The 13,335-nt window shown below is 44.0% G+C and overlaps 1 protein-coding gene across 1 annotated transcript in view; it reads right to left on the reverse strand.

Annotated features, from left to right (window-relative positions):
- Positions 1-13,335, reverse strand: part of plxna2 (plexin A2) — a 184,646-nt gene that overhangs the window by 26,077 nt on the left and 145,234 nt on the right. Inside the window, exons 19-23 of the mRNA XM_068597285.1 lie at positions 12,537-12,776; positions 11,202-11,345; positions 10,424-10,658; positions 8,331-8,473; positions 6,299-6,567 (exon numbers count right to left, since the gene is read on the reverse strand). Of these exons, the coding sequence (XP_068453386.1) occupies positions 6,299-6,567; positions 8,331-8,473; positions 10,424-10,658; positions 11,202-11,345; positions 12,537-12,776 (1,031 nt within the window). The remainder of the gene's footprint in view (positions 1-6,298; positions 6,568-8,330; positions 8,474-10,423; positions 10,659-11,201; positions 11,346-12,536; positions 12,777-13,335) is intronic.

A 13,335-nucleotide genomic window follows, 5' to 3' on the forward strand; every position in this document is an offset into this window, starting at 1 on the left:
AGGAGGGGGGAGAAAGATGTAGATTAGTTCCCTCGGTTACAGCTCGAGGAGGAGAGAGCAAACATGGCTGAGGAGCTGCAGAAGAAGCGCATGCTCTTGTGCGTGTGCGTGTGTGTGTGTGTGTGTGTGTGTGTGTGTGTGTGTGTGACGGGTCGGCATCCTCTTTGGTGGGCACACACAAGGTCTGTGCTTTTTTCCCTCTTTGTCATTCTGACATATACAAACACACAGGTGGGAGTATACATGGATAGATAAAGATATACACATACATAATTCACAAACTGAACCTTGACAATGCAGCACAAATATATATATATATATATATATATATATATATATATATATATATATTGTGGATCTTTTTTTTGTGGAAAATACCCCAAATCCCTCTGTAATTGCCCTCCTTCTATGATAATTCACCTCTTCCCCATGCGACCCTCCCTGCTTGCATGAGACTTAAGTGCGTTAGAAGTTAATGGAAGCTATTACGCATTTTAATACGCTCAGCAAGTCCCGAAGAAGGAGGTTGAATGAAGCCTTTTTTTTGTGTGGGGGCTGTGCTGACTCTCCTTAATATCTCTCCTTTTGAATGTCGGAGTGGGGGACGCACTTTGTTCTCCGCCTTCTCCTTTGCTTCATGTCCTCCTCCTCATCGGCCTCCACTTCCTTCCATTTATTAATTGAGTTTCATTAACGAACATCAGGATTTTATTATCCCACATAGTGTTTAAGAGGGGCTTCCATCCTCCTCCTCCTCCCATTTCTGGTCTCCTAATGGTATCTCGGGTGGAGGGGGGGGGGGGGGGGGCTTTATTAGCAGGCAGCAGAATGTCTTTCAATGAAACTAATGCCAAACACAACGCTCCCGCTCTTAATAACGCTGTACTCCGTTGCTCTGCATGGGCGGAAATCTCATTAGAAAAAATGCTGAGGAGAACAAATAATGCAAGATTGAAAAGTCTCAAGGTGATCGAGGCAATGTTCTGTGATTCCATTAAAAGAGCGTTACAAAGAAGAGGAGGGAAACTGTTAAGATAGTGGTTTTGGCTCAACTTGAATGGAGAAAATGGAGAGAATAGAGTTTGATAAAGACGTGGCTTCGCTGAAGAATGTTTCAATCGTCATGGACAGCGAGGCCGAGAGAAAACGAGCGCGAATGAACGTATTTCCCCAATGGAAGTAAAATCCAACGCGCGGCGTCACTTCCACTTAGCGCTGCCGGAGATTTTGAGGGAATCAAACACATTGTCGAAGCTTAGATGTTGCTTTAAAAAAAAAAAAAGAAAAGCTTTTTGGAGAATTGCGAGTGTCGACCAGCTAAAAAAACGTATCCCATGTAAAGACAAAGCAAGTGGAAGACATCACAAATGTTTAAATACCAAAAGAGACGAGAGTTTCTGTTGAGAAACCCCCGTGAAGAGCACGAGTGCACCCTTCAAACAAACTTAACTGACTGGGGATGTTATATCTCCGCTGCTTTTTACTGTAACGCTCCACTTTGGAGGAAGCAAAATGTTCCACCGCCCCAACAACATGGGAACAAAATGGTCCAACTTGTTGAGACTCCTCCATCCGTGTTTTTTTAAATAACAGATTAAAGAAAATGTAAATCCCTTTCAAGTAAACCAGATTGCTCCATCTGACAAGAACTAATAACATGTGCAATCACTTTGTTAAAACAATGCAAATAAAGTTATATATGTGCAAAAAATAACTCATATTTGGCACAAAAGATGAGCAAGGAAGCCGGTTGGATCCCTGTTTTCTCCCCATAGTTTCATGTTGAAGTGCCTTTGAGCAAGGCACTGAAGCCCCAGAGCTTCACAGCAGCACAAAGCTCCTTCATTACTAAGGATGATCACATGCAGAGAATAATCCCACCACTGTGGGATTAAAAAAGGATTCTTAAAAAAAAAAAAAAGAACTGTAATACCTCCGCGCCCCACTAGAGGGTCGCGCCCCACAGTTTGAGAACCACTGCTTTACAGGCTCCTCTGGCATTCAAACACATCAAACCGACCGTCGTACTCGGCCAATGACGAGCCGACGCGTCTGCTGCCTGTATCGTAGTCTCAGTCTTCCCCTCTTCGCTTATTAACATGCCGAGAGGCTCTTCACATGCATCCATTTTCCTTCTATTGTCTACGGTCGGCGACAGAGCCGGTTTGTTTCCTTCGGCTCCGGCCGCCGCCTTGCAGAGGGAACGCGCTGCAGCTGCACTTTGTGGAGGCTCCTGTTACCGCCGAAGATTTGAACTTGCACAAATCCTCAGTCAGACGAACATGTTCGACCGCACAACCCCTCTGCCCCGGCTCGCTGTCTGCCTCTGGGGTAACAAGCCGGGATGCATTTTGGTTCAGTTTGCTAACCAGGCGGTTGGCATCCACGACTCCATATCATCTAACGATGCTGTACACTTCAGCCCATTAGACTTACTGCAGGAGAGGGGACACACATTCAAATTAATGGCAATTTCATGAAGCCTGTGAAATGCATATATATGGCCTACTTGTAAGGCTACTGGGTCAAGTACACCGTCAGAAAATGTGTCTGATCTTGACAAAAAAGGAGGGATGCTACTTTAACTAGCCATTTTATTCAATCCACCTTTAGCCCTGCAAACTGGGAGTCAGAGCCATATTCCTCATTACTTTTATCTAGAAGTGAGGACTCTATAATAGGCTAAGATTGTGGCAACTGCAGACTGCTATAAGTCAATTAAATAACACCGTTCCCAATAAAGTGTAGCTAGTCCATCAGTACATCTTCCAGCTGTACCCGTGTGAGAGATAATGGGCATGCTGGAGGTATATACACAGAGATAGTGAGAGGCATGCAGAGACACAGCGTTAATGCTAATCAGAGGATACATGCAGCATCTTCAACGTGCCGGCCAAGAAACTTGGAAAAAACACTCGGCGGAAAGCGTTCAGAAGCTCCGTTCAATTTGCTGAATTATATTTCCATTAGTCGTTGAACTGCAGTTGTTTCTGATATAAACGCCTCCACTGCTCTGGCTCTTCCACACCTTCAACTCTTTCCCTCGGCGCTGTGGCTAGAGATGGCGTAGCGCTCCATCTTCTCACCGCACTGAATGGAGCTAAATAATTAAAAGGTGTCTTCACCACATGGTAGCTCTGTGCTGCTCTGCCAGAGCTTCCCTCTGGACCGTGAGCACATACAGTACATGTATATATATATATACACTATACAGCACATACTGCATACACTACGTCCTGCAAAGCTTTGTAAGATACACTATTAATATCTTACTCACATGTTTTGCCCGTGTAGACAAAACCAGATATTCAGTTACTTGTTCCTCTGCGCAATAGAAGTCCATCGTTTGACCCCAACATCACAAAATATGATATATTATGTTTTCCAGTCGACGCACACATTCACCTCCCTGCTGCTGTAAATACTCACAAGAAGAAAATGCATTTTAATGTCATATTTACGTCTTGTGTCTGGGGCCACAGACATAAAATATTGCAAGTTGTATCGTTCAATAAACAACCTTTTGGATGTAACCGACGCGATGCATTAAATATCACGTAGGGATCATGTGGAAAACATGCTAACGCACCATGACAGATGGAACTGTTTTTGCATCTTTGTCTGTAATTCTTGAGAGATTATGGTTTCCTCCTAAAAGGTCCGCACGCTCGCTTGTGGACATTGTCTCCTCTAGAGATACGCATTCAATAACAGCTGAGCAGAAAAAAACCGTCTCAAACATGTCTTGGGAAGCAATTTCGAACCCACTGTAATATAAATGAGAACAGGAAGCGTGTTGGGGCGACCTCGAGGTGCTTCCTGTGTGTCGGCGCTCTCTCATAGCCGTGTGACGTCGGCCCCAGCGGGGATTGAAAGGTTACTAATAATTCATTTACGATAAAGCGGAGCTCCGAACCCTCTCTCTCCGCGCCCTGCGCAAACACAATTACTGCTTCAAGACGTGCTCAATTTGACTGTGATCGCGGACACCTGTGTGTGTGTGTGTGTGTGTGTGTGTGTGTGTGTGTGTGCTAGCTTGACTTCTCAAAAATAGCCAATGAGGAAGACGACAAAGAGCCATGTCGAATCGATCAAATTGGAGTCAAACGTAAAAACTATGGGACATTTAGCTTCAAGCTAGCGACGACAGGATCCAAAGGCTACGTACCACTGTGTTCCTAATGAGAGAGGACAGGAAACACCTGCTGTCATGTGAAATAACAGCTCAATCCAGGTCCATTTGATGCTTCGTGGCTGTACTTTACTTCTGTCCTTTCAACCTCGTGCTCTACGTGCTTCTGTCCGCGGTCTTTTCCCGCCGAGCAATTATTAGCGCTGGCTGCTAATGTATAAAAAAATAACGTTAACATGAGAACGAAGGTGTTGTTTGAAGGTACGGCCGCCGCCTGCTCTCTTTGTCTCGGCTTATTAGTCACGCAGACGCAATCAAAATCATGTCCAAGCTTTCAGACAGACCGTTCTGCACCTTTTTTCTTTTATTAAAGCGGAAAAGAGTCGGTCCTTTAAAAGCGGCTTCTCTGCCACCGAAGCAGCTGAGGACACTCGGACGAGGACTTGGCAGATGTTTAAAGTTTTAGCGCGAATCCATCGGAAAACAGTGCACACTGGAGACAAAGATAAGAATGAGGGAAGTTACATCGAACCGTTTCTGAATGTTTTATAAGGACCCACCGAGCCCGGAGGATGATCGAGACTGACATTGGCATTGAGAGAGAGAGAGAGAGAGGAAACAGAGTTATGCAGAGGATCGAGATGTTTCTCGTGATGCGAAGGAGCGCTCTGCGTTTATCGCGGCGTATTGTAGCGGTACTGTTAGCGCTCATTACGAGCTTTATCCTGTGAAGCGTCGACAAAAGGAACACGAGGGAAAAACCGGAATGCATCCACCCACGAGAGAAAGAGAGGAAGAGAGGAAGAGAGACGAGCATACAGCTCCAAATGAATCCCCATCCATCTGTCTGTGAGCATCAGCATCCTCCTACGGCCTTGCACTTCTTTGCAGGTTTTTAAAATGACTTTAAATTAATTTTAAAAACTCTCCTCTGAGAGCACGAGCGCATATTTACCAATACGCAGAGATACAATATGTTCTCCGTCAAATGAAACAAGCGAAACTGTTTCGCAGAGCACACGGTGTTACTGAGGATTATGGGATTTCTCTGCATATGATAATGTTTGTTTGTATTCTTTTACTTTTTAATTATTCAAAAAGTCAAAGTAGGATCATCAAATAACTCCCTTTTTAAATTCAGTTGCCACCAACTGAACCAAACCCTCTTGTGATGACAGCAGTGGTTCATCCGCAGTGTACGGAAACCCCCAATGGACAAACTTAAATACATACTATTGTTATAAGCAGACGTTTTCACAGCTGTATAACATATTATTATTAAAATATGACTTCTTTAACGTCCTAACACCAGCTCGAAGCAGCTAATTATAACAACTAAAAGGACTAATTCCAAGAGATTTCACTTAGTAATCATTTGAGTTGTGTGTTTTTATCAATACACTTCATATATGCACAGGGATTTGTATTCCATTGTGTATTTTACATATTTTGCACATTTTGCACACTCTGTTTACATTTAATTTAATTTAATTTCCTTAATACACTGCGGTCATTTGTATTCCATTCTGTATAAATATATTTATATATATAAATAAATTAAAATAATTAAATATATATATATATATATATATTTATTTATTTTAATTTATATAAATAATTATATATAAATAAATATTTATATAAATAAATTAAAAATAATTAAATATATATATACACATATATATATATATATATATATATATATATATATATATATATATATATATATATATATATATATATATATATGTATATATATTTATTTAATTATTTTAATTTATTTATTTTTATTGTATTATTTTATTTTGTGTGTTTATTTAGTTTATTCCATTTGGTGTCTGTAATCTCCCCTTGGGGATGAATAAATCTATCTATCTATCTATCTATCTATCTATCTATCTATCTATCTATCTATCTATCTATCTACTTTACTCTGACGTTGCTGGTTGACATATTTTTGACAAAAGAAAGTGTCGAACCTTCTCTCCCAGCTGCAAAGACAACGACATCATCAACCTGTATCGGCTGATATTAGCAAGAAAACAATGACAAATATATATTTTCACTGCCGATCTGATCGGTCACTCAAAAACCAACATGCAATGCCGGTTGTGTGACCCCTCCCCCCCCTCTTGTGTGACGGGACAGTGTCGAGCTCTGCGTCACCTGCGCAGCAGCAGCTTGGGGTGGTTCTTGCTCTCCAGGTTGCGGTCGATGAGGTCCGACAGCAGGTGCTTCAGGACGTCGGTGGCGTACTCCAGGCGGCCCTGCAGGGCCGTCATGATGAGCGAGGCCACGTTGCCGCGGTCCCTCATGGAGAAGGAGCGCTGCATCTCCAGCGTCCGGATGAAGGTGAGCAGGAACACCTTGTTGTTGATGAGCTGTCCGAACAGCTTCAGGGCCTTCTCCACGTTCAGCTGGCCGTTACCTGACACCTGGACAGAGGAGGGGAGTGGAGGGTCAGTGCTAATAACTTGAATAGCAATGAGCGCGTTGTGTTTTAGAAGAGGATTGCTGCTCCTCAACTTTCATCTTGACCTTGTCTCACAGAAGATAAAGATTTTTTTTTTTCAAAGGCACCAAAAAAAAACCCTCACTCATGTTTCACTCCAGCCGGACAGACGTTCCCAGTCGTGGTGAGTAACTGAGAAGATCTTAATCAATTATTGACCCGGGTCTGCTGGTACAGTGCGCTGTACACTGAGCGAGCTAACGTTTCACTTTCAAGTCAAATGTCAAATGACTTGCCAGAGTAAAACCCAACGTGACGCAGCTTTGTTTCTTTCTTTGAGTGTTATAAAAGTTTGAGCATCAAAAACTTGGTTCTTTTGAGAAAAAAAAAGGAAAAGTTCAGAAACTTTTCACGAGCTTATGCAGCGCACTGAACGTCACTGTTAAAGATCGACACTTTGACCTCTACCACACAAGACCTCGACCTTTACTCTACCTTACCAGCCTGTATTCTATTGTGTATTCATGCACAGTCATTTCTATTCTATTGTGTATATTTTACATATTTTGCACACTCTGTTTACATTTAATTTAATTGCCTTAATACACTGCAGTTATATATATATATATATATATATATATATATATATATATATATATATATATATATATATATATATATATATATTAATTGTATTATTTTAGTGTATTTAAGAGTATTTTTTGTGTTTAGTTTATTACATATCCATCCATCCATCTATCATCATCCATCCATCATCCATCTATCCATCATCCATCCATCCATCTATCTATCATCCATCCATCCATCATCCATCCATCTATCTATCCATCCATCCATCCATCTATCCATCATCCATCCATCTATCCATCATCCATCCATCCATCTATCCATCATCCATCCATCTATCCATCATCCATCCATCCATCCATCCATCCATCTATCCATCATCCATCCATCCATCCATCTATCCATCATCCATCTATCCATCCATCCATCATCCATCCATCTATCCATCATCCATCCATCCATCCATCATCCATCCATCCATCCATCCATCTATCCATCATCCATCCATCCATCCATCCATCATCCATCCATCTATCCATCCATCCATCTATCCATCCATCCATCCATCATATGCAATCAACAAATCAAATGCTTGGACCTGGATCAAGATAAATCTTCTCATCTCCGAGTTTCATCCTCTGAACTGTGTTTCACATACAATTAACTCATTTCCCAGCATCCCTCTGGTCCCATAAAGATGAGGAACAAAAAAAAAAAAGTGTTAACCATCCAGTTTGTCCTCCCGATGGAGACCCCCACAGTCCCGCTGGAGGACAGAGGACATTACTCAGTCCATTACCCCTCACACTGCAGCCGCTGCTGGGTGAAATAGCCGTGTGCTGTTTTCCATGAGAAAGCTCGCACGTGAGGTGTATATGTGTGCTGCCCGGCACGGTTGGCAATATGTGTGTATGTTTGCGCGACCAGAGGGTAGAAAGGATAAGTGGCACACTGCTATCCTTCCTCCCTCAAGCACTTTCACCGCTTACAGAGCTTACCCTGCAGAGAGAGAGAGAGAGAGAGGGCAGACACAATCCACTCCTCTCTCTATCTCTACTTTTACCCCTCAGTTTGACTTTCTCTCGTCCTTTCTTCGTGCATTCGCTGCCTCATTGTCTTCTCTCTTTCTCGCCCCCTCCGTCGCTCTACCCCCGTTACCTCCAGTTCTCTGAGGACGGGGTGATCCTCGATGCCGGGGAAGAGGACCCTCATGGCGTACGTCCTGTAGTCCAGGTGGGGGATGCCGGCTCTGTCGAGGTCACTGGTCAGCTCGTTGATGTCCGTCTGCAGCTCTGCAAAGGCTGAGAGAGAAGGGAGACGAGAAAGAGAGAGAGAGAGACAAGGTAAGAGGAAATACTTGAGGCATGCAGCACGAGAATAAAAAAATTGCTCTTTAATCCCTTGGGGGGGAAGAAATACGTGAATCCTTCTCATATTCAAAGTGTTTACTGCCGTTATCACGAAGCTGACAGTTAAAGCCCGAGATAGTCTTCACGTCAGAGAAACTCAATATTTTCACATCTCTCCCTCAAAAAAAACAAAAAAAACACAGACCTCTCTCTCTCTCTCTCTCTCTTTCGCAAGTTTCCCTTTCTCACTGGATTTTTATCTCCCAGACAGTAAATTGGCTGTAGCTAAGGCCCCAAAGAGTGCGTGTCATCTCAGTGTGAGGGCTGCAGGTGAGCACTGGTTAATTGGCTCCATCCTGACTGACTCCTGTTCGGGCCCACAGCTCTGTTGCTCTGCTTCGACGCCCTTGGGGGAGTCGTCCCCCCCCCTCTTTCCCCCCGCCGGCGTCTGCAGCCTATCACAGAAGCAGCAGCAGTCCCATACGCCCGCCATCTCCAACCAGTCGGAGTAGCCCTTACACCTCCTGGCCCCTTGCACCCCCCCCCCACCTCCCTCAGCAACTCCTGGGTTTACACACCAATACCTGGGCTTACAGGCACACATAGAGTGTGTCTATACTCATAAGGAGGAAGCCAGGTACCCATCTAAAAGCCACCCTGCGGGGCATTACACTCTTGCTCACTGCTAATGGTTAAAACATTAATCTTTCCTTTCCCAAGGCTGCCTGTGTGTGACTGATTCCTCCTGTCTGTCCATCAGTCTGGACCATCCTGAAAGTTTGCTGCAATGGGATGTTGGTTTTTGTTCCACTGCATAATCACATTGGGAGAGCCGATGACGGCTGGCTGGAGGAGATATATATATATATATATATATATATATATATATATATATATATATATATATATATATATATATATATATATATATAATATGTCTGGCTGATGAAATTCCCTTAACACTCTCAAACGTAAACCTCCCTTTTGTCATCTCGGGCCGTGGTTAAATTTGTCTTTTCATTGCAGCTTTTTGTGATGGGATGCTCCACATCTCAGCTGTCAGAGTGGTTTTAAATCAGTAGATTGTCATGTTTAGTTTTCCTTTAAATGATTCAAGAGCCCCTAGTGTTCTAGAGTTGTTTTGAAGTGTTGAAATGTTCGCTCTCACGCGGGAGAGGAACTCCTGATCGTATCCCAAAGCGAGCAAGATCCAATCGTGTGGCATTGAAACTTAACATTTGATGTGTCTGGACGTGATCGGGGGACACGAGGCGGCCTGAGTGACCCCCGTCGATGACATCATCGGCAAATCAGCAGTGTTTATTTTGAAATCTAAATTCACGTAAAACCGAAGTGACGCCTCGAGGTCAAGCTGAAGTTATCTGTGTTCCGACCCGGTGACTTGAAAGGTCAAAGGTCAGATCTCTCTTTGCCCTCTGAAAGCACCCGTGTGTTCGATACTGTCACAAAACAGATGCATACACAACAACACACAGGTATACAGACACACACACACATTGCAAAACAAAGACACACATGGTAATGAGAAACACTCTATTCGTGGGTTGTATCCAGCATGCAAACTAGGAAGCAGTAAGACCTGGGAGGACTTACGACAACGGCTTAACTACTTAAAATAAGTGTTGTGATATATAACCGGGATGATTCACACTGACCCAGATTTCCACTGCATTATTTACCGCACGCCAGACCACCGGTACTTTCCTTTCTGCACTATAAACACACACATTACGCCTGTCATGTGATTACAGTGAGACGCACGTAACAAGTGATCGAGCGGCCTCTGAAAATACTCGCAGATGGAGACACACGATCGCCGCCTGCACCTCCAAGTCCGTCCGTCAACAGTCTGCAGACTCTCGTACTCTTCTGGATGACTACCTTCTTTGCACTCGAGGGCAACTCGCGACTCCAGGTTATCCATTTGCATTTGCAGGCGCTTCAGCGTGAGGTCGTTTTCGCGCGACTTCCGCTTGTAGGCGATGAGGACGAGGATGACGATGATGAGGAGGAGGCCCCCGCCGGCGGCGATGCTGACGATCGCCGGGAGGGTCAGGAGGCTGTCGGACATGATGTGGACGGCGCCGGGAGAGACGTGAAGACCCCCCACCTGAACCTGCGGAGGCAGAGAGAGGAACGCAAATACATCACGAACGTGCACATGGAAATACAAAACTTAATCCCACAGAGGAAGATGCGTTGTGTTAAAAACATTGAGATGCACACAACTGACACAAAGCAATCCATGAACCAAGACTCAGAAATCAGAAGTCAATACTGCCTGCTGAAATTGATGTCAAGTGCAGAACACATGTGGCCACCGACAAGCTGATGTTGAGAGGGAAATAATCTGGGAGCTCGCACTCAATAAGCCAACAGACAACTAAAAATAATTGCCGTGGATTGTGGAGCAACCTTTTGACAGCGAGAGCTCAGACCTCTTTTCTGCAGCTGAATGAACGATGATGAGAGCTCCAATGATTAAGTTTAGAGGCCAGCTATTATGAAGAAGAAGAAGAAGAAGAAGAAGAAGAAGAAGAAGAAGAAGAAGAAGAAGAAGAAGAAGAAGAAGAAGCAGCTGCAAATACAGGGATTGACGGGAATAGAAGTTATGAAATAGACACTGACACACACACACAGATCATCTCCCCGTACTCACCATGACTTTGTATTGTCCGGTGAGGTTGGGCGGCTCGCACAGCAACTGGCTCTCGGACACGGTGACGGAGCAGGGCGTCTCTCCGATCAGCACGGTGTAGTTGAGCTTCACCCCTCCTGACGTCGGGGGCACCAGGTTTCTGCCCTGTGGGCACGCAGAGATGGACAGATGGGTGTGAAATTGGGAGAGAAACACACACACACAAACACACACGTGGTGGTGTTGGTGGTGGAAGACAATTTTTAAAAAAAAGCCAATACATCCACACGGTAAATAACATCCCCGAGGTTTGGGTGGAGCAGCTGCGGACAAATTTGACTCCACACTGAGATCAAACAAGGTGCTGTGCTTCACCGCGGCGGTAAGTGGGGACAGCTGGCAATCATGAAGAAAATGAAATATATTCATCAGTGAATCAGTCAGGGACAAGACTTCTTATAACCAATACTATGAAGGGGTGGAAAAAACAACACATAAATTACATATATTTAGCTGAGAAAGTAAGAATAGGGCGTCAGTGTTGTGCCAGACACACTGTGATAATAAGTCAGTTGTGGGGGTTGAAACCTGTAGACTGTAAATACGAATTTGACTTAATCACCCGATGGTTTGATGTCTTGAGGACCGTGTTTAGTCTGTCACCATCTTGGCTTTTTGCAAGCAAAAATGACACAAGAGGGTGAAGCCGAGGACAAACAAACACATCATTCTGTACTGAAGAAGACTTGAAACTAGCGATTGAGACCATAAACGCATGTTTACTGACGTAAAAAATCAACCCGTTTAAAACTGTGGAACCAATTTGGGCTCCAGATCTCTTTTCTCTTGTGTTTGAGTCGTTGTAGGAATTCCAAATTAATTCCAATACTTGTGTTTATTGTGTGTATTTGTTCAGCAAAGTCTTGGGAAAAAAATGTATATCTGCAAAAAAGAAAATCACACATTTTGATCGTAACTATGAACATCCAGCATGATATGAGCCAGATTCGTCAAAAATTCCTCCTGGAGCGTCAATAAGACACCTTTTTGGAAAGATTAGGACCTAAAGAATCAGAATATGCAACAAAAATCAAAATAAAACAAAGTCTTGTCCTGATAGGAAGGAGTTTCAGTCAAAAAACTGTGTTGTTCAGTTAAAAAATGCCAAAAGATTGTCTGAATGGGGCATGCTGGGACTTAAAATTGGCGCGGGAGGATTCTCGTGCACGGTTTCCAAAAGGTTAAGTGAGATTTTTTTTTTTTTCTCAAAGAAGTCAGACTTATTTTTGCACGCAAAGAAGTTTGCCGCGTGTGTTGAGCTACTGGATGAAACACCAAATCAGTGGCTTCCTGTACCTTGAGGATGATGGGCGAGCCCGGCTTCTGCTCCAGGACTCCCGTGGTGCTGAGCGGCTCGAAGTAAGGGTTCGGGTAGTAGAGCAGGTTGGTGTTGTTGTACACCAGCAGCGCCTGGACGTTGTTGAAGATGAACCCGAACTCGTCCGCGTGCTTCACCGAGTCCAAACCCGGACTGTACTCTGCAACCAGGGAGGGGGCGAAGCAGCTCATACTGGTGGTGTTCAACACCTTACACACCTGCAGGGAGGGAACAAAGAGAGAGATCTCACTCGCGCTGCGATCGCCTGAACACCTTGAAATGAATTCACAAAAAACAACAATAGCCTTCTGTTTTGTTTCAACCTCATCTGAACTGAAACACGTCGGCGTCAACCCTGCAGGGAGCTCAGCAACCTAATAATTGGCATGCAATAAAACCCCCAAAAGATTTATCGTCTGCCATGAGATGAATCCATCTTTACCGGAGTGGAAATAAACCGCTGCTGCTGCGACGTCACAGAAAAAACAACACTGGAGGACAACGAGCACAACTGGATGGAGGCATTGCTCCCTTTGTCTCCTCGGGTAGAGGTACGGCTCTTTTATTACTCCTCTCACAGTTTTCCCAGATGAGAGAGCGGCCTTCCATCCATCCACCCTTTAGCTCAGCTCTGGAGGGAAACAGGGGGAGAGGATTGATTGCTGCACAACATTCGGTTCAGAGAGGTTGTTTTTTTATCTCCTTTTACTCCCTCTCAGCTCTCTCTCTCTCTCTCTCCCTCTGGGGAACAAACTTAATTAGAGGTAAATATCATCA

This window comes from Clinocottus analis, unplaced genomic scaffold, assembly GCF_023055335.1.
Source record: "Clinocottus analis isolate CAN_PGR_092001 unplaced genomic scaffold, fCliAna1.0.p SCAF_4, whole genome shotgun sequence".
NCBI lineage: Eukaryota > Metazoa > Chordata > Actinopteri > Perciformes > Cottidae > Clinocottus > Clinocottus analis.